Here is a 23,148-nt window from a genome sequence, read left to right as displayed (position 1 = left end):
TAAAATAACTCCAAAAGAGGAAATCCAGCCTGTCTTCAAACATTTGGACATACTTAAAACATCGTAGTTAAAAAAGATGTATTAATTGCTAACTTAGTTTATATATGTATCTTTGTAGGTCTCATTTAACTGGGCCGGCGTTCTCGTAGGTCCGAACGAGAAGGCGCAACTGATAGCAATCTTAACAGTGACGTAACGGCAGCTGGAGTAGACGTAATAAGAAAAATGGAGGTGGTACAGCTTACAGCTGCCTCGGGAAACCACAACAAACCTTCCTTCTGTTAGTTGGTGCCGGAGTCGCGTACTGAGAGTGTCGCTACGGGCGCATGCGCGCGCAACAGCCTATCAGCAAATGAACCGGTGCGTCATTTAAAAATTAAAAACGTTATTTTCCAATTTTAAACATCTGTCATTAAGAGAACTAAGGGCGAAATAGATGTCACAAGTGATTTATGAATGCGTAGTATTTTTTTAAACTGGTTAATCTACTTTTTTACGTCGAATTAACTAAAATTTAAGCACAATTTAGTGTTTTATTGCACAATTTAAATTTTAAATGCGTTTGTTAAAAGGAATGTGTGAAAACTATATTGATTGTATTTTATTTAATTAGTGAGTTTCAGAAAAAAAAATCAAGATACACTGCGGATGATGTACTTGTAATAATATTAGGAGCAACAATGCAATAATACGAATTGATTGGTGTAATTTGAAAATTATTGTAATGCTCCCTTTTTATAAAAACCGGTGCATGGATAGTGAAACATTATTTAAATTCATTATCATTACCCTTTTCATACCCACTTGCGCATAGGACACTGCATTTTTAAACGAAATGTAGCGTATTTCGATCATCAGCAACATTGCGGTAAGGTGATCAGTCTTATGATTCAGGTGCCAGTTAAAGAAAATTGAAATATTGCAGATGAAATAATCCTTAAAATCAATAATTCACGTCGATCCTGCCATGAATCGAACTCAGGACATCAAGAACGATAAGCAAACGCGTGAATCACCATACAACAAGGAACACTTATCTCCACTCAATTTTCCTTATCAAGGATTTTTACTTGAGAGCAGGCATTGAGTCTACAAGACCTGGTTTTTCACATACAAAATTGTTTACTTCATTCACCTGGACGTAGACACAGATTATAATAGAATGGAGAAATAGCTGTCTTAATTCAATATGATTCATATTTGTAGATTAAATAGTTTATTACTATTAAAAAAATTATAAAATAATGGAATTTCAAAACAATAATTAAAATAAATTGGTTCACATATTAAAGAGCATTTTTACACTGAAGTATAAATTACAAATTATTTTTTGAAAATAAGGGTTGATTAAACCAAAAAATATAAGGTTTCTTAAAAGTTTCCATCACTGCCTAGGTACCGACTTTTTCAAAATATTTTTTTTATTTTTTAACAGGTTCGATATTTTTTTTTTAAATTGCAAAAGAACTTACATGATAAGGCAAAAGTGCACGAAATGAAAACAAAACAAATACCACATCAAAAAAGAGGATACCTCTTGTGCTTGGTGTGTAAGGTATTTATTTATTATTTTATCCAATGTGATGTCATTTATCTCTATCGTTACATAATTTACAAGTCTTTATAAAAACATGCCATTTGCATTAGATAAACGATACACAGCTCAAGCCGATAAATCAAAAAATGGCAAAGCTGTAACCAGTTTCCGCACGGGAAAATGACTAAAAAAATTTCAAGTGATGTGCAATTATATATCATTAATGGAAATACTAAGTTACACCAATAACGCATTTCTCAAATAGCAATATTAATGAAAAAAAAAACAATTAGAGTTAACCAAGGGAAAAAAATAACAAACACATAATGTAACTTTTGAAGTTTTTTATTGTATTTATATACTTTGAATGAGGTTTTTCTGAATAGAGTTTTTGGAGTCTTTGAAATTTCGACATTGTTATTCTGTGCAGGGTCAATTTTATTCTATTCACTATATTGATATGATCATTACACAACATTAAAGTAGATAAAATTTATTTTTTTTACATTATAACACTTATAATTTTGATATTCGTGGATACGGGGATGGCAAAAAAGGCGATGGCAAGTTTGGAAAAGATATGAAAGGACAGAGGCATTTCGAAAGCTACAAAAATTAGGTTGGTCAGAACTTTAGTCTTTTCAATTTATTTATAAGGGGCAGAAACATGGACAATAAGGGCAAAAGAACGCAACATAATATACGCCTTTGAGATAAGGTGTTTGGGAAAGTACGGTAATAATACCCTAGACAGCCAAACATACCAACCAACGGCAACGCCTCAATTCTTTAGGAACTGAAGCTTACTGACAGACTGTCGTTCATATGCCTCAGAAGAGTTCTCCGATATTATGCTTGTCTCGCGAGGAGATAAGAAGATTGCCCGGAGAAGCTTGTTGCGGATGGCAGAGGGAAGAAAAATACGAGGGAGGTTTTCCATGCGCTGGTCTGACCAGGTGAAAACCGGCACAGACATTTGTGACGGCTTTCAGAGACAAGTGGATAACTGCAGTTTTGAGAGTGCAACATGGTGGTCATGATCCTCAGTCATGAGGGACCGACTATGAAGAAGGATACATTCACTCACTGGTGATGGGCAAGGTTCCGGAGTGAAATATTGTACATAAAACTCATATCATATTAATTTATTTACTGGTCGGAACGGCCAAAGAAACTATTTAGAAATAATAAATAAATTGAGAAAAGGAAACCTAGAATATTATTGCAGATTTGAGATAATTCAAAAACCTCTTTATTTATTTGTTTTTGTTTTCATTTCCAGGTACTCCAAAGAGTGTAAAAAATCGTTGAATCCAAGTTTTCAGCAGTTTAAAAATTGGTCAGTGTTTTCTTAATTAAATCAGTGAACTGTTTTCAAAATGGAATCCGGGGGTTTGGTGCGTACCGTCATTCTGATTGGTTTGTTCCTCGTGCTGGTGTGTGACTACTCTACCCTGATATGCCAGGTTTATCAGTCCTTCAGCAGCTCCAACGTCTCCACGCCATTCTTCACTGATGAGGAAGGCGACAGTGGACAGAGCGTAAGAAGGAACCCCACAGCATTCAGGGAAGACAAGGCGGAACTTGACCTTGATGCTGACCTAGACTTTAAAAACCTCAAACTATTCGGTAAGCAATCGTTTTTTTAATATTTACAGAATGCAATTCGACAGCAGGTTTTTATATATTTTTAAATATTATGTACTTAACCGGTATTAATAATCATGGTTAAAAACATTGGCTTCCGGCCTCTATCGTGTAGTGGTGAAGACGCTTGACTCACAAACGGAAGGTTCCAGGATCAATTCCCCGTGAGAACAGAAAATTCAATTTGATTTTTCTCCATCCTGGGTATTCTGTACGGTAATTCACCACTGTAATTACAAATTTTATTTTAAATTAGCATTAATAGAAACTTTTTCCATTGGACATAATTAGAAGTACTTTCCACTTCTGTATTCGAATCTCTTAAAATATAATCTATTAAAGTGTCCTTTTGATGGCAACAATAAATATGGATTTATTACAATACTGAAGAAAAGTTAATATGAACTAATAAACCATTTGTGATCTATTCAAATATGGTTTGTGAAAAAAAAAATAGAAAATTCCACGTAAAATTGATCTTTTCTACTCTTGTGTGCATTTACGTGTATTTGAATGCACACAAAAGTAAAAAAAAATAAAATTATTAGCAATATAAAATTGAAACTTGCACCTGTATCTTAATTATCCATGTGAGCATCGTCTGCGTAGCATGTCATGCTAACGACCTTATCTCTCTTAGTCCTTAATTGGCTAATTCATTTTTGAAAGCTATTTGTTTATTTATTTTGTTTGTGCCAGAAATTTTCTTGGCTATATTTTGTTGTGATATATTTAGTTATAAAGATGTTTGACTTGCGTGGTTTTTTGTTGTTCTGAAAATGCACATTTAAATAAAAATTATAGTATTATTTGAGTCCCTAATTGAGTAAGTGACTCAAATGACTAATTATTTAAATATTTATTTATTTAACTTTTTGTATATAATGTTATTTCTACATTGGCGGGCTTATTGTCAAATGGCAATTTCTTCCAACCAACCCATAAAATAAAAGTTTTATTTTTATAATTTATGTCACAGAACATATTCAATAGAAAAAAAAGGTTAAAAAGCTAAAAATATATAAAAATAGAAATAAACGTATTTGTTTATAAATTACCTTAAATCAAAACTATAACTCAATGGGAAAAAATAAAAAAAGAGGAAAAAGGAAAAAGGAAATAATAAAACAAATAATAATTGCTACTAGAAGGTACCAGTAAGTTTTAAGCATGGAGGCTAAGTTATACCTTTGTGGTCAACCATATTAAACATTGAATTTCAGACCCCAAGTATGATTGATAGTTAAATGCAGAACATCATTAAACCGCTAGGCAAATGCTTTGCATCTCTTTAGTACATAGTAATTAGCGTTTGAATAATTGTAAAACATACCAAAACAAACTTTGTAAATAAATTTTGAAGATAACAAATAGCATAATTAAGACGCATATAAATATATAAATAAGTTTTACAAATAATAATATCAATCAATTCGTCACAAGTTGTATAACGATTGGTATTGGAATTTTCAAATACATACTACATACTAAAACAAAATTAAATCATTTTGACTGGGAAGTTGTTTTGATTAACAACATTGTAACTTTATTTACAATTAATCTAAAATGATTTGAACTTTCTTATCTTAAAAGTAATTATGTCAATATTAACTATTATGAATGCGATAAAGTCTTATCATTTATTAATTATGATGATAATGATTTATTTCAAAACACGTTTTTAATTTTTGATCTGGAAACCGTAACATACTTTTTATTTTTTATAATAAGAGATCCATTACTCTTATTAATTCGTATCTTACTGGTAGGAAACAAAATGTTCGGATAAATAAGTATTTGTCAACCAGTGTTGATGTTACATCGGGTGTACCTCAGGGTGCCCATTTGACACTCCTGCTTTTCAATTAGTTAATAAATGATGTTGCTAAATCATTCTCTAACTCTCGCTTTTATGAGTATAAATTTAAATTCAGAGATAACTTTAATTAATCATATTATATTTCAAATGCATCACCCCTGCTATCAATATTCCCCATAATTAGGAAAACTTCACCCCCTCCACCACACATTGCCTTCCCCCTTTCGCCCAACCCTTTCAGTACCTAAGTATTAATCTGTGTATGTGTTAAAGTTTAGTTTATATTTACACCTGAGGATGGGTAATACTGATTACCAGAAAATAGTCGTGTTTTAATGTATTAAACTCTTGTGTGGTAAATTTACAAAGTGTTTTATTTTAAATAAATTCAAAATGTTTTTCCACAAAGTAAATACAGACATTATCTCTTTTAACCAATGGTGCAAAGTCAATAAATCAGAACTTAATATTAAAAAATGCAAAATAATGTCATCACAAAAACAACCTATTTCCTTCGAGTACCTAATAGAAAACTCCAAAGTTGAGGTAGTTAAGTCCATCAGAGATTTAGGAGTTGTTTTGGACTTTAAACTGACAAAAAATGAGCATATAGATAATACAGTAAATAAATCACTGAAATTACTTGGCTTCATTAACAGAATATCCTCTGATTTTACTAATGTCCGTATAATCAAAACTCTTCATAGCTCAACTGTTCGCCCTCTTTTAGAATATGCCTCCGTGGTCTGGTCTCCATTCTATGTCAATCGCATAAATCACATTGAATCAGTCCAACATCGCTTGCTTAGTAGCGTGGATGCTTGGAATAGAGAGAGGTAATTATTCTTATGCTGATCAATGTTAAATATTTCTAGTGTACAAAAACGTAAAACTAATATTTATTCCATATTTATGTTCGGCATACTAAATAGTACAATCGATGTTCCATCATTACTGGGGAAAGTAAAATTCAATATTCCGACTCGTAGGTTGAGAAACAATAAAGTACTGTTCATCGATCAGCATAGAACAAACTATGACGTTAATTCTTCAATGACTCGTCTTTGTCGTATTGTTAACTCAAGACAAGATCTGGACTTTTTTGGTTTAAGTTTACAACGATTTAAACGAGAACTAAATAAATAGTCCAGATCGTGTTTTGATATCCCTTATGTTTGTTTGTCAATGCTTCTTTTCTTTTTTTTAAATGTTTTAAAATATTCTTTTATTGTAATATTTAAACCTTATTTATTGTACACATAGACAATGTCCGTTAATAAATAAATTATAATAATAAATAATAATATAGTTCAAACTGTTATTTTAATTCAACTACTGTCAACAATATTTTGTTGCTTTATTGATTACTTTAATTTATACTTTCTAAACCATATGTAAATGATTATAACAATTTTATTTATGTAGGTACTATTAATTTATTAATTAAAAAAAATTCGGCCTCGTGGTGTAATAGTCAGTGCATTTGCCTACCACGCAAGAGGTCTCGGGTTCGATTCCCGACATGCTTGATATGAAATATTATTAAAAAGGGTGTTTTTACACTAGAATATTTCATAGTCCCTAGACTGGTACCTGAAGCCTAAGACTGATCACCTTACCTTCATGTAACAAAAATGATCAAGATACGTTGCGATTGGTGTACCAATGCAGTGCCCTATGCACCATTATGGGCTAAAAGGGATTGATGATGATGAAAATTTTGTTTACCGATTTATTTTCGTTACTTTAAAGGTTTGATTTATATTCTATTACTTTTATAAGTTTCAAATGTTAGTTCTTTAATTTGGATTGCTATTTTTAATTGTTATGTTTAATTTTTAAAATGGTTTCATATGAAATTATTATTATCAAAGTATTTGATGTAATTTCTTGTATTTGGATTGTTTTTTAAAAAAAATATATTGTATCTAATAGATTTTTTTTAAAAATTAACTTTATATTTTGTTGTTATTATGGCTTCACACGGGCACAGCCTTAATAGACATAATAGGTTTGTATAAAAATGTAATTTGAAATGAATAAATAAATAAAAAATTGAATCGGCATTCACTTCGTAACACTTCATTATACATGAATATAAAAATAAAACTTTTTTGTAAGTATTGTATAGTAGTACTATGGTACATACAATATTCTGTAAATGTACTATTTTAGTTTTATATTACCCGTTGATGAGAGGAGTGCTCTCCCGAAACTATGGTAGTGTTGTTGAAAAATAATAAAATCGTTTAACTCAAATAACCAGGTTTCATTTTTATAATAATTTGAAAAATGTACGTACATACTCGGATACCTACACGGTTTTTCACGGCCATACCGCGAAACTTCTGAGGAACATTTTTAATGATGTATTTTAAAAACACCCTAATGAATTTTTTGAAAAACCGTTTTTTTTTAAACTGAGAAAAACGTATTTAACCACCGAAGCGATACGCATTGGATGTTGACTAGGAAATAAGCTGGGCAGGGCAGGGGTAGAGCTAACGGAAGAGATGCAAGTTTATGACATTAAAGATTTTCTCCATTTACTCAAATTATAATAATAAAAAAATTCGTTCAAAAAACGATTTCTTAAATAAAAGCTTCAGTTCTTAATCTTAAAAACCTTTTTTTTGTTTTGTAATTTCCGTTACTCCGTAGCAAATAATAATTAATATCTTAACGATTTAGTGGCTCAAGGATAAATAGTGAAATATATTTTTCTAATACCCACAAAGCCTTTTGAAAGTCTGTCGAATCTAAAACATGGGGTAACGTAATTGAATATTAATCTCCATTGAAGGTCTTTGTACTGATTATTTAAACAATCATATTTACAAATAATGTGTTTTGATAAATTGGTTATATTTTAACCTTAGTGAACATTACAATAAATCAAGAATCATAATTATTTATAGAGAACAATATATCGTCACCTTAATTTGAATACAATGTAAATCACACAATGATAACTTAATAGAAGACTATGAAAATTTCAGCGGTTTTTTTACAAAATATTTTGTTCTCAAGGTATACAAATAAATGTAAACTACTGTACTACATAATTCATTTCAAATGAGGAGAAAGACATTCTTGAGAAGGGAATTTTTAAATCGGGTTGTAGTCCCGTGGCTAGTGTTGCGGACTCACAGATCAGAGGTCCGAGGTTCGAACCCCACTCTACTCCAGCTTGATTTCCATTTACAAAGACTGATTTATTTTGTGAGTTGAAAATGGCCACCAAACTGGAAATATTTGATTTAATTACAAGAAAGCCAATTTTTATTTTTTTCAAAAAAAATCATTTTTAAAAGTATTGAAGTTTAGGTATTTACCGGGCTTACAACCTGTCATTGGTTGGTGTAAGTGTCCAATTTACACACTGTGTAATATTCACAGCGGCCTCCATGGTGTAGTGGTTAAGACGCTTGACTCATTCACAGAAGGTTCCGGGTTCGATTCCCGGTGAGAACACATAAATTAAAAATGTGATTTTTCTCAAGCCTTGGTATTATGTGATGTAATTCACCACTGTTATTGGGCTTCCTGGCCTGTTTTGGTGTAAATTAATAAATAAATAAATAAATTTAAATAAAAATCACAATTCTGCCTATGTTTAAACATCTACTAGGCAACCCCATAAAACACTTTTAAATTTTCAGGCATTTTTTACCTGTTAGTTTCATTAATAATGTTTTGAATTTGTCCAAATGTGTGTAGACAGGACATTTATTTTGTTTGCATAAGAATCTGTTCAAGTTTTTCGGTTCATATTTTTCTGTGATATATTTAATTATGTTTAACTAAATGTTATTATTCTTATTCATAATGGTGGGGTTCAGTGCTATGCAAGCTCCTGACGTCACTGCGACCTGTAAAGATCTATTGTGACGGGTCCCCGTGAATAGCCAAGCCCAGGTCTATAAAGAATCTGGTTACTGTGTGAAATGCGAGAGTTTGAATGTTACGAAGTACGTAAAGTGGCCGCTTTAATCAGCCAATGACAAGTCATAAGCCCTGTCAATGTCTACGCTTTCAGAATATCTTCTCGAAAATATTCTCCATGTCTGTTGTAATATATGAATCATTATTAAATTGATAAAATTCTCGGTTACTTATTCTCCCATAAGAATTATCATTACTCTCCGAGCACGTATTAAAGTAATATTTAGTAACACTATGACCAAGTCTCCATTTTCAATTTATTTTGATCAAATCGCTGCCGGGTTTTTTAACCACAAATTGTGCCACTTAATGAAGTGAAAAATGCAAATAAGTATATTGAAAAACGTATTTCCGTTTTAAAGACTTATATTTTTTGATTTCTCCTTTTGATGTACTAATAGGTCCAATATCAAAATAAAATAAACAAATTAGTAGGCAGTACGATTTTCTGAATATGTATTTTTTAATTTTTGCTGGAATTTGGCAAGAAGCGGTTTTTCATATAGAAAACCTCAGGTTAGCTCACAATAATTACCATAGTATTCATTGATATAAATATACATTAGCGAGAGATTTGGCGAGATTTAGCGAGAGATTTTGGTGTACTGATGGATGATAAGCTTTTATTTAGAGATCACATAAATACAATAGTAGATAAGGCGTACAGACTTCTAGGGTTTATTTTTCGAATTTCCAAGCCATTCTCATCACCAAATACATTCAAACTTCTTTACTATACTTATGTGCGAAGTCAACTCGAATTCGCTTCATTAGTATGGTCCCCTCAATATAATGTATATATTAATCAAATTGAAAACATTCAAAAGAAATTTATAAGGAGCCTGGAATATCGTTTTGGTAACATTGAAAATGATTACGCCGCATCTTTGATCAATTTTAATATAGAATCACTACAAAAAAGGCGCCTTAGATATGATTTAATTTTTCTTTTCAAAATTCTCAATAACATAGTTGATTAGCCGTATCTTTTACAAAATATTGGTTTCCGTTGTCCTCTTCGCTATACTAGATTAAATTCCCTTTTTTATGTACCAACTTGTAAAAACAATTATACCTCGAATTCATTCATTAGACGTACCTGTAGAAATTATAACGGACTCAGTATTGATGTAGACATTTTTAACTGCACGTTGCATTTGTACAGAAAATTTCTTCATGGGGTCGATTATTTGGGATAGTTGCTGAATGTACATCTTGAGTGGTTTATGCTATGTATATGTGCCGCATGTAATGTATATGTTTGTGTATGTTTTATATGTGCGTTCATGTGTGTGCGTGGATGGCTCGGAGTGTACATTCGGTATTTTTATTTATTTTAATTTTTTACCTCCATGGAAAACGCAAATGTCAACAATTATTCTTTTCTCATTTAAAATTCTTATTTATTTTTTATTTTTTGTCACATTTAATGTTTATATAATCTTTTTAATTTATGAAAACTAAATTGGTCTTTTTATGTTAAAAAATTGTTGTTTTTTGTACTTATTTTGTATGACTGTATGTTTTCTGAATAAAATAAATAAAATAAAAAAATAAAAAAAATAAATACATATACTAGAGCACTAAGCACCCGTCTTGTGTTGGAATCAACTTAGGTTCCGGAACTTAACTTATCGTCTGTAAATGCGCAGCAGCGTAAAAATGTGCGACATACAGATTTGAATTCATAGTAAACTGGAATAGACAGTTAGTCTTTTTTACTCTACTACGCGTTTTGCTCGGCAATGTTGACGCGACAACGCTCAATTTTCAGAACATAATTTTAAACTATCGTTCTATGAAGCATCATCTCGAATTAATTTTACGCCAGTGTTGATATTAACTGTTTTATTTATAAATTCTTCTCTTCTCTAAGTAAATAAATAAATATATGTATAAAGTTCATACATACATTACATACATATACTCACATTAACATCCATGAATTGAGTTTTTCTATTGACATTTCTTGGTGGAACTGCATTTTAATTATAATAATAAAAATATGTTTATAGTTTTATTCCACTTTTATTGTTCTATTCCAATTCAATTATATTATTTTATTCCAAAGTGGAAAAAAAATATAAACGTATTTTTGCTATTATAATTAACATATATGCATACATAAATACATATACCACACGCGTTCATATATATAATTAATAATTAAAGAAAGAAAACAAATAATTTTGCTCTTGTGACGTTTTTATCGCAATTTTAAAATGTTTTTTAAAACAATATTTTGTTTCGTTGAAAAGATTTATCGTACTAAAGTTTTTATTGTATGACAAGCATACTCGATTATGTATTCTTTTTTACCCAGTTCTGATTGTTAAAGAAACAATGATAAAATATGATTTCGTCTACTATTGAATCTGGGTATTCTAAATTGTTTTTGTGATAATTAGTGTCAGCAAAATCAATTATAAATATACCTGTTCTTGAAATATTATTCCATACGATATTATTCTAATCTCTAAAAAAAATAATTTTAATTGAAACCCTGGATAACACTTACATATTTGAGCATTTTTTTTAAATTACTTTTTTTAAACAAATCTTGAATGATTGATAATACATATTTTGATTCGATTTAACCTTAGGTTTCAGATGTCAGTCCGAGGCTTTGATATTGCAGTGAAAAAACACGTATTTAAATTACAAAAATCATGTCAACCTTGTCGGTGATTGACCCCGGTAAAGTTTATTGGTATCACTATCGCAAAATATTTTTCACCTGCTTAAAACATTTCAAAATGAAATCGAAAAGTTTAGTTCAATCTTAAATTAAAAAAAAGATTTAAAATATTACAAAAGAGATGAAAAATATTTTAAGTTAAAGAGCAGAAATGCGGGTAAGATTCGTGTAATTTAATTATTTCATCTACATACTAGCCAACGCCTGAAAAATTATTTTTTTTATATTTTATACTTCTTCATGGATCAGGAGGATTGATCAACAATATTTTGAGTTTGTCCAAATTTTGTAATATGTTAATATTAACAGCTTCCCAGGGAGTTGAATCCAGTCTTTGTCTACAAAAATTTGGACAAACTCAAAATATTGTCAATCAAATATTCAATTTGAAATTGTTCAAAAACGGTTTTAGAGGTCATAAAATAACAGAAGAAAATATGTAAATGATAACAGAACAAGCTAAATTTAGAGCAGCCTTGATAAATGAGTTATTTATATTTTTTAAATCTGGGTAATAGATTTTAAACTAATTAGATTTTTTAAATAATGAGGCTGACACAAGCATTATACACAAATTTAAAACAGGGGTGCTGCGTTGGTTTAAACAAGTAGAGCCGAGCCAATGGACAGCGAAAGAAAGGCTAAAAGGATCACAATGTAAATGTTGATGGATGCAGAAAACGAGAAAGACATGGCATGATCAAATCCAACAAATACTTGAAAATTGACATGTCAAAAGTAGTAATGTTTTCTTACATGCGGTAGAAATTGGAGCATTTCACTTATTTATATTTAGGGGTACTTTATTAATTAAGTACGGTGAAATTTCTTTAAAATTTATGAAAAAATTACTACTTTAAATGACGTCACAAGTTATTCTAAATCAACCAGTGGTACTCACAAATTAGGACAACTCGTTGAAGAGAACTAGTGACGTCCGTGCGGAGTAATGAAAAAATACAATGTTCTAAAAATCGAAGCTATTATAATGCGATACAAAAATAATAATTGCGTTTAATAGGCTACGAACAATTTTTATTTTTTTTAAAACCATTGAACTTCTTCCTGTTAGTCGCATTGATTTAACGGGACTACTTAAACGCACACTTTTTCTTTTTTTAAAAACGCAATTTTGTGATAGCTTTATTTTTATTATTATTATTAATATTTTTTTATTGACGGACTTATGCAGCCCATTCTAACAATAGCAAATATATTTTTTTTTGATAAATATAGGTACTAATCAAATAAAATACAACTAAATAAAATAAAAGCAGGGACAGAAAAATGAAAATTACTACCTCAAGACAAGATACGGTCTGGTCTATCTTAGTGATTTTTTAAATCTATAAAGACTTACACCAAAAAAGTCCAGATCTTGTCTCGAGCTTACAATACGACACAATCAGAACATTGGTGCATGTAAGCCATAGTTTGTGCTGCGTTGATCAAGGAACAGCACATTATTATTTCGCAACTGGCGGATTGGAACATTGAATGCCATATTTTTCCAGTAACGATAGTTTTGTCACATTTTGTCATATTAGAATTTCAGTGACTCAATTCCTTTGATTGTTATTGACTAACTTGTTACATTTTGAATTGAAAACTTGAATAACATTTGTTGATTTTTTAAAAAATATCTTTATTATCTTTTTGATTGTTTTTATAACGTTAACCGTGTAAGAGGCACAAGTGCAAAAAAATATTTTTCGTAAACTTTGTAAATTTATTTTTTAAGAAAATCTTTATTGCAAAAACTTGATTTGTGAAGATTTAAAATGTCAAAATTACAAGGGCCACTGCCAGCTATACCTTGAAATACCTAAGTAAACCATTTTAATTTTTAATTTCTGGTTATTAAATGGTTCAGGTAATGATTATAAGTAGGCAATTAATGGTTGATGAAATTGAGATTTATAATTAGATAAGATGGCTTCCGTATTTTAGTAATAATAGACTACCGGTTTGTTGTGTGGATATCACTCAACGATTGTGGTTAATGGGGTATAACTAAAAATAAAATTAAAATAAAGTAAAGAACATTCGTATTTCATAATTTTCTAGCATTGCATTAGCACTAAAGTTGCAGCATTCTCGATTATTTTTGTCGAACAGTCGTAAGTCGCACGTAATTAAACTAAATCGTTTGAATCCATAACGCTTTACCGTATTCTTGATGAAATGCTTTATTTTTGTTCGATTATATAACATATTTTTTTAATGCGTATAATAGTGTAACCTCAATTGTACTTGTTGGTAGTAAACAAATGTATTAATAAGTGAATTTTTCCACACTTCCTCTTTTCAAAATAGATGGTACAGAAATTCCATTCATGACATCAGTCAAAAACTTAGGTATTATTATTCATAAGCATTTAGGGTGGCATGATCAGGTTTACGAAGTTAGTCGTAAACTTTATAGCAGTTTGCACTCACTTAAAAGATTACAGAATTTCTTACCAATTAACGTTAAGCAAACATTAGTCCAGAGCTTACTTCTTCCACTCCTTGACTATGCGGATGTATGCTATCCAGATGCTAACTCTGAATTACTTGATAAGTTAGAACGATTGCAGAATATTTGTATTCGTTATATTTTTGATCTTCGCAAATTTGACCACATAACCGAGTATCGCACGCAACTACATTGGCTTAGTATCAGGCATAGAAGAAACATTCACATTCTATCACTTCTTCACAATATTTGAAATAATCCCTTTTCGCCTGTTTATCTGAGAGAGCTCATCCAAACTCTTTCACAACACGGACTATCTCATCGTTCTAGTAACGAGAGAACCCTTTTAATACCCTGTCATCGCTCTAATTTTCTTGCCTCCTCTTTCACAATAGTAGCCGCTCGATTGTAAAATAATCCACCCACTAAAGTTAGAGACGCCCCTATTTTTCCTTCCCATCCCCTCTCCTCTTTTCATAGTAAAGTGTTAATTTTTTGTTTTTATGTACTTTTATTTTGTTAATCTTTGTTTTTGATTTTTGTATGATATCGTATGATTCAATATGTTCATGTATTTATAATTTTCTCTAACTGAACGGTTTGGGTAGTTAGGAAGAAATTGCCTTAAGGCAATATGCCCGCCCTTATATGTATATATTGTATATGTATATAAAGTGTCAAATAATTAAAATAAGTAAATAGTGTTATAAATTGTATATATATAAGAAGTACAAAAATATAACTAAATACAAAACAAAACAAAATAATAAATGTACGAGTATATAATAAAATACTCAAACGCGACATTTTGGCTTATTTATAAAAACGTTTTTTCGCATTACAAAATAACTTTTTGTATCTTTTGATTGAAAACAAATAAGACAACATAACAAATATTCGACCATGCTGTGGTCTGAACAAGGCTTCCTCTCACCCATAAACCTGTTTGTTCTAAGTACCAATCCTTCATTTCCTTGTCCTGACGTCATGAATCTTGAATCGTAATATGGCGATACAAAATGGCGATAAATCAATTGTGATTCATCATTAATAAATATGTAAATTATTTTTTTTTGGGTTTTTGTCATTGATTTTGAAGCCTTGAAACATGCGCAAAATTTTTGCAGAATTTATTTATTTTTTGCGTTAAATATATTGTTCCCTCACTAGAGTCCCATGCCGAGAGAAACATTTGGTCTTTTTTTGAAACATGCCATAAATACACATTAGACATTAAAAAAAACATAAAAACTAACACATAATTTTTTTTTTTTTCCATTTAACCTGATCCACTTATTAATCCGTGCGCAACCCACCTCCATTATATATTGCTTAATAGCGATTTTATATTAAGAGTGCTTACTAATAATTATTGTTCTTATGGACAATGGAAGTAGGTTGCACACTTCAATTGTAAACCAATCCTCTTTGACCGAAAGTTGTGCTAATTTTCAATTGCTTTTGCAGAATCAGGGTTGAAAGTCTGGAATATAGAATTAAGAATACTCCAGAAGCCGCATACGCGCATCAAACTGAAGTAATTTTACATTTTGACCCATTAGTTTCTTTGTAGGCGTCGTTCACTACGCAACTCTCGATTGGAATTCTAATATGCCGTGTTGTGTCGTTTTAAAGTGTAGAAATACTGCTGGGATCTTAAAGAAACAGGATAAGATCTCATTTCATGCTTAAGTGGCAAATCCAGTACTAAAAAATTGAATTATTTTTCCATTTGTCAGATTGTCAAAGAAAACGAAATGGACATTTTGTTAGTGTTGTAAGGGTAGTATTTTTTTTACCCTACTTTGCTCATCTAATGAGAGAATTAACAAAAATTGGACCTCGGATTAAACAACGCCGTGGTGGACATTTGACTGATATTATCTTTAAAACATCAAATATTATTTAACATGACATAAAAATATCCGTTTTATGTAAAATAAATTTTGTTTTATTTTTAAAGTTTACAGTTCATTATTTAAATTACTTTTATTAAATGACCCTTTACTTATCTACTCTGTTGTGTCAATCAATAATTCCGCGCGTACAATAAAATTTTAGAGAAATTGACAAATAGCTTTTTTTTACCTTGATTATATTTTTTCCCATCTGATAACATTACGTGGCGACTTCACGAAAGTGGGGGGATTTTTGGACACAGTCCGATGTATTCAAATATGGGACTATTCTTAATTCGATGGTCTGGAAACTCTAATTTTAGTGCTTTTAGTAGAATTTTTACATGTATTTGTTTTTCAGACGTAACATTATCATTGGGTATTTGGCGCTTAAAGTTTGATTCTGAAAACATATTAAATACCAATGATTCGCAAAATACATTAAAGTATTCCAAATTGTTAAAACAATATTATACTGTTGAATAGTTAATTAGAAGTACTGCCACACTTAAAATAAACGCATTAACTTGGGTTTGACGCGTTTCGAGAAAAAAGTGTTTAAAGTTTTTTATTTTTATTTTGCTTGTATCTCAGGAACTTGATAAGATGCGTTTGTGAAAACTGAAATACCGATAAAATGCAGAAATCATAATATGTCACTTTGAGAAAGTTGTAGATCTCGTTTTCGTGATACCAGATAATATAATAACTCAATTTCGTCAAAAACCTTTGTTGATGCGTTTATCGTAAGCGCGGCAGCGTACCTGTAGAAACTTAAATGGTATCAGCGGTAATAAAGACATTTTCAACTGCAGATTTAACTTAAGCCGTTAAATTAAGACAACATATCAATAAAGACAGGAACCCTTGAGCAATGGCTCGATATTATGAAGGCATAGTACTCTCCTACAGCAAACATGGTTTTACCAATGTAAAATATGTCAATCTTTAAAATAATCGTGTTCAGTTGCCTGACTGTTTTTCCCATCAGCATTACTTTTACACCCTTACTTTGATATGTTAGGTATATGTGTGCATATGTATGTTTGCATGCGTCTGTGTATATCTATGAATATATGAGTATATATCGTATATATATGTATATGTATGTATGTATATATATATATATATATATGTATGTATGTGTGTTTGAATATGTATAATATTTCTATTTGTTTTTAGTTTTAATATGCAACAGTTTTATTTGATTTCAATATGTGTTCTTTAATTTTAAGATAGAATAAATAAAATAATTCGTTTGAGACACCTAAAACATTATATATACACTAGCTTCCTATATCGGTACATGCTCATTTGGTTGTACATAGGAAGTAAGTACTACTGACTAACTGACTTTGCAACAATAACCGATAAACCGGAGATTCAGTCTATTTGTATAATATACTCATATAAATGTCTATTTATTTTTATTTTTACTGAATTTTTGGCCTAGCAATGTGTGCCTATTTAAGATTTGCAAACTTTAAATGCATATCTTTCTTACTACTTTTCTTCTGTACTTAACTCTTTTACTATAAATATTTTATTATTGTTTTCACTATACATTACTTATACTGAGTTTAACCATTAAAATGAACTCTGTTTTTTAACCTTGTATTAAATTTAGTTTGGTACAAATTGGATACGGTCGTTAGTTATAATAATAAATAAATAAATTATCAGCGTCAGGTTAGTTCTGGAAGCCGGGAATTTAAATTTATCTAAGATATGCATTGCACTGTTTATGGGAACTTTTGAAAAGGTAACATTTTTTTACACAGTAAAGTTATCTCCCTTGTGGTTCCAGTCTAGGTCACGACTCTCCCACGTATTACTTTATATCATAATTACTTAAATTGCACAATACGGCAGACAATGAAGATGAAATTATAACCTTTATCGAAAAAAATGGTATGTTATAAAGATACTTTTAACGATTCAAAATGGCAGCAAGATTAGGCTCAGCTCTGCAATAGCATTGATAAATTCAATTTAATTCATTACAATTTAAATTAAAAAGTTATTTATTTTTACTCTTACACAGCAAACTTCCATCATCATCACAAAAGTACTTTCGAAACGACCCAAATTTTTACCGGACACGGAGCTATGAGAAGTTATCTACATAGGTTTAAATTAAGAAAAGGTGACTATTGTCCATGCGATGATATTTCTTCACAGAGTATCGAACATCTGTTATATCAGTGCCCATTTTTCAGTTTACAACGCCATAGTCTTGAAGCAGAATGCAGGAAAGATGGAATATCCTTAACAGATATCCACACTGTAGTTAAAAGTAGTTATCAAGCGACATTGTTTTTTGATTTTTTTTTTTGTCGGGGAGGGGTAGAAGTTTGCTGAAGGGATGCTAGTCTGAGGAATGAAGTTCAACTCCACTTGGAAAAATTAAAAATTAAAAAGACTTTTTGGAAAAATTTTAAATATATTTTTTTTAAAGCTTTCCATGAGGAACGTTCCTTTGATGTTTCGCGGTCTGGCCCTAAAAAACCGTATATTATCATTTCACAAATACATGTATGTATTTACATTTTTTACGATACAAATATTTCAAGTTGGCAGTTGGCTCAGGACCGGAATGCCTACTCTAGAGTGATCGCCAACGTCTGCTTCAGGGGAACCTGATATGGCACAGAAAGAAGTAAAAAAATAATTATCACAATAATTTCCTTATACGCACCCAGTAGGTGCATAAGGCCCTACATTGATGCTACAATTGCAGCGTATTACAACGACGGATGTGTGAAAAATACCACAGTGACTTTCTTTTATATTTGATCTTGGAAAGGTTATAAAAAGGCTTCATGTTTAGAGGTTAAAAAATAAAAATATGTATATAATTATCCCAAGTATAAAATTATATACTTTTAAACTTATCAAATTGTGATATAAAGTGACAAAGAAATACTAGGGTCAATGAAATATTACAGTGTAGGCCATCTTTTAAAAAAATATTTTAAGTTCCTGAATAGATTCGTTGTTATAAAAAATAAAATAAATAAAACAACTTTGTTTTTTAAACACAATTTTTTTTTTTTCCACCAACCGGTTTCAAAGCAAACAAGCTGGTTCGTCAAGGTTTACGTAACTAATGAATTAATTTCTATTTTATTTTTATCATGTTAACTAAATACTACACGGGGACCTAATAAATCAAGTCTTTTTTTTCCTTACATGGGTGGTAATTTGATATCAACATTTTAGAAGCTAGACAGGAAAGGACTGGAAGAAATATTATTTATTTGGTAATTAATTATTTTTTTCTTATTATGAATCGCTTTTTTAATTTTTACGATATCTTAAGTTATGAATATTTTCTGTCAGATAATTTGGGATTCATAAAAATTATTATTATTAAAGCATCTTAAGTGTTTTTTTACTCTAATATTGACGAAAAAGCTTGTTTGCTTTGAAACCTGGCGTTGGAAAAAAAATAAATTAGTGGTTAAAAACAAAGTTGTTTTGTTTATTTTATTATAATGAATAACCACTAAGTTCTTCAAATATAAACTTTATATTTAGATTGGTTGTTATTTTATTCCATCCGCAAATATTTTTAAAATATTCGTAAATATATCTCTATACATCATGCAACCCCATTATATTACAGCTGTTACTGTTTTTATACACGATAAATATGAATTTATTCGATTCTCACAAAAGAAGAAGTTCACATGGTTTTTCTATCATTTCTCAAGAGTTTATCCAATTTAATGTATCCGGCTCATTATATTCCATACGATACAAGATACCTTGTTGTGTTATATTATATTAAGTTAACTTCGCTATTTCAAAAAAAAATGCAATTAAAAACTAGTACTGATATAATAATCAAAGATATTTTTAAATATCTGTATACAAGTATTTAAATTGTTTTTATAACAGTCATTTAAGTCTAAGATGTATGCAAGAAAAGCGATTTGCATATAAATGTTGATATATCGAAAGTCATGGTTTTTGAAAGGGATGAAAAAATAACTAAATGTGAGATCAGTGTGATCGGAGATATTCCGAATCAGGTAGAAGAATTCATGTATCTGGGAAGTATGTTTACTAGAGAGTGATATGGCGTTCTATCATCTCTGCCTACCCCTACGAGGAAACAGCGTGACGGTTTGTTTGTTTGTTTAAGTGTATAAATTTGAAAACGGCAATTCAATCTAGATAATTTAAAATAGTGTTAATCTCATTGTTATGGAACATTATAATGGAAAAAAGAATATGTAAATTCCAATCGGTGGTAAACGGCTAAATGACAGATGTGCCATAAAGTGAATTTTGCAGAAGTCATAAATATTTTTTTTAAAGAAAAATTACATCAACCCCAGAACAATGTAGGTAAGATAGTATGTAAAACCCATATATGGATATGTAGGACAAATACTAAAGAAATTTTTGTTTGTAAACTTAAACGAGAGTTCGTAAAAATAAAGCTAAATTGAGTGTAATATTAATCCAATGATAAAGGTTTCACCTCTAAAACTTCACTAACATCAACAGATGAAAGAACTGAAGGAATATAAATGTTTAAATATGAGCAGAATGATGAATGTACACAGTGTGTAAAGTGGCCACTTAAACCAGCCAATGACAGATCATAAGCCCTGTAGATGCCTAGACTTCTTTATTACCTTCTCTAAAATATTCTTCAGCTCTGTTGTAATATGTTAAATCCAATGATTTAATCGGATCTCAGGTGTAAAACCGTTGTATGCGCAAATAGTGTAGTTTAGAGATATTTTGTTTAAAGATTTTACTTTGCTTTGGATTTTATAAACGTTTTTTATATTTTTAATTAAGCTCTGTTATAAAATTTCAAATCATAAATACACTCCTTCTCTTCATCTTCTTCATGTCATCTTACATGCGTTCACCCCCGTTCACTGCCAATAACCGATTGACTCTCTTTTACACAAACACCGGCCACAAAACAGCGTCTCTGTCTTCCTTGTTATGAGTTTTATACTTGCGCTTTCCCTTATACATATTTATTGCAGCAAGAACTAATACTGTTTGGATTGAAAAATCAGCATATTTACACAAATGTAACGTTCCAAATCTGGTGTAAAAATGTCCATTTGAAGATTATGAAAAATACAAATTCGTCATTTAAAAATATAAGAAAAATATACACGTCTTGTATGGTACGTAGTGTGACATCATAGCCACACCAGAGTTAAATATGTATAGAGAAGAAAATGTAACAAATATGTATCACGTTATAATATGTGATAAGGAATCGCATATCTGACCTTCTAAATTATTATTTTTTTATAACGGGTTATATAAAAAACAACAACGCATTTCATCTGTATGTTTTTATATGAAAACGTAATCAAATATTTATTATTTATTTCGATACAATATTTTTTCCGAAGCCTTTATACGTTGGTTTTAAGTCTTATATAACAAATATGTTCCATTCATTTTTAAGGCGTAACTTATGTAACGAAGTTACTTAAGTGTGTCATGAAATCGAAGAATACGTTATAAGCCGCCGAACAATGTCGTATCTGCATTGAGTTACATCACTATACAACCGGAAATATGTCGGAAGTTAAAACTCGGAACAGCCGAGAAAGTGAAAGTGTCGATAGACCAGTAATGACTATTTTGCTTTGTGGGCTTGTAAAAGTAACAAAAAATACCGACGTAATTAGATTTTTTTCAAATTAGTTTGCAAAGGAAACATTTTTAAATTGATTTTTGTATTTCTTTAGTTTGTCAACATTTAAAGAAAGTAAAAATAGTTTGGCGAAACAATAAAATAAAATATATCCACAAAGACATATAAAAAATATTAAGGATTTTTTTACAATGTTTGATCTTTTGAAATTTTAGGACAGTTTTAAGGTATATTATTATTTTATAAAATGACAGAGCTTTGTATACCTGACGAGTGATGTTTTATTTTTAAAAAACTGTTGAAAAATTATACCTGTATAGGAATCTGTGTTTCGCTTATTTGTAAGAATTTGCAGCAACATTTCCTGTTTCACAATTGAAACAGTTTCGTGAAATATTTTTTAAATATCAGTTTAGAGTCGCGTGAGCAAAATGTCTGGTACAAGAAACTGCTGAAACAGTTTCACAAAAATTAATTAAACTACTATTTCTAATAAAAAACTGGTCTGTATCTGAAACTATTTCTTTAATAACAGTTAAGAGCCGTGTGGACAAAACCTAATAATATTCTGACTGGTTTTTCATTACAGTAACAGTTTGGAAAACCGTTTTGTAACAAAAACAAACACCCAAAATAGCAAATAAAAATTAAGGTTAATTTGATAGTATTTTTATAGATTTTTTCACCTAATGGTGCATAAGAAACTGTATTGATACCTACATAATCACATAATCGTATCTGGATGATTTTTAAATAAAATACATATGAAAGGTTTTCCGATTTGGGTTCCAATCCTGAAACTATGACATATTTTAGTAAATAATTCGGCTATTTGATTCAATATGTTACGTCGAGTTGAGTTTACTAGAAATTGAGACCAGGAACTCACGAATAGTGGTCAAACGGGCTTACCATTGCCTTAGTAAGTTACCTAAGTAACCTTTTCCTCTTAAAGAGCCTAATTTTATGCTTCGAATGACATATTTTAACTCAAAACTGTAATTTTTAGGGTTAGTGAATTTTGCCTGAAAAGCGCCGATATATAGTAATTGAAAAGGGACTTTAATTCTGTGGGTAGGAAATATATTCTGGAAATTTTCTTCATACTTAACTCAAAAATTACAATTTTGGACGTGTGCCATTATTATTGCATGGGTGCGATTTGTAAAATCTTAAATTGTTAAGTCTTCGGTGTATCTTCATAATCCAGTCATTTTGTTACGCTTTCTTTAATTTGATGACATTAAAAAACAAGTAACTTTTGTCAGACATCATCAACAGGTAATATATTCATGTAGCACTAAACTGGAATAGCCGTGTCGTACTACTGACTACACAGAATATGGCTTGCAATTGTTACTACAAGTTCTGCCATAACTAGTTATCTACCCATTACAACAAGTTTCTAGTTAACAACTTTAACGAGTCGATAAAATATCACACATATTTATCAAAGTCTAATAAATTGACAGAGAAAGCCAAACGGAATTTTATAATTATAG

The 23,148-nt window shown here is 30.3% G+C and overlaps 1 protein-coding gene across 1 annotated transcript in view; it reads left to right on the top strand.

Moving 5' to 3' along the window:
- Positions 1-278: 278 nt before the first annotated feature.
- The window catches only part of geko (olfaction protein geko), a 57,600-nt gene continuing 34,730 nt past the window's right edge, over positions 279-23,148 (top strand). The window contains exons 1-2 of the mRNA XM_088238144.1: positions 279-360; positions 2,820-3,166. Coding sequence (XP_088094270.1) covers positions 2,917-3,166 — 250 coding nt within the window. The 5' untranslated portion in view covers positions 279-360; positions 2,820-2,916. The remainder of the gene's footprint in view (positions 361-2,819; positions 3,167-23,148) is intronic.

The sequence above is a fragment of the Micrasema longulum genome, unplaced genomic scaffold, assembly GCF_059751315.1.
Source record: "Micrasema longulum isolate JH-2025_06_02 unplaced genomic scaffold, ASM5975131v1 h1tg001829l, whole genome shotgun sequence".
Lineage (NCBI taxonomy): Eukaryota > Metazoa > Arthropoda > Insecta > Trichoptera > Brachycentridae > Micrasema > Micrasema longulum.
This window is presented reverse-complemented; position numbering and strand designations above follow the sequence as displayed.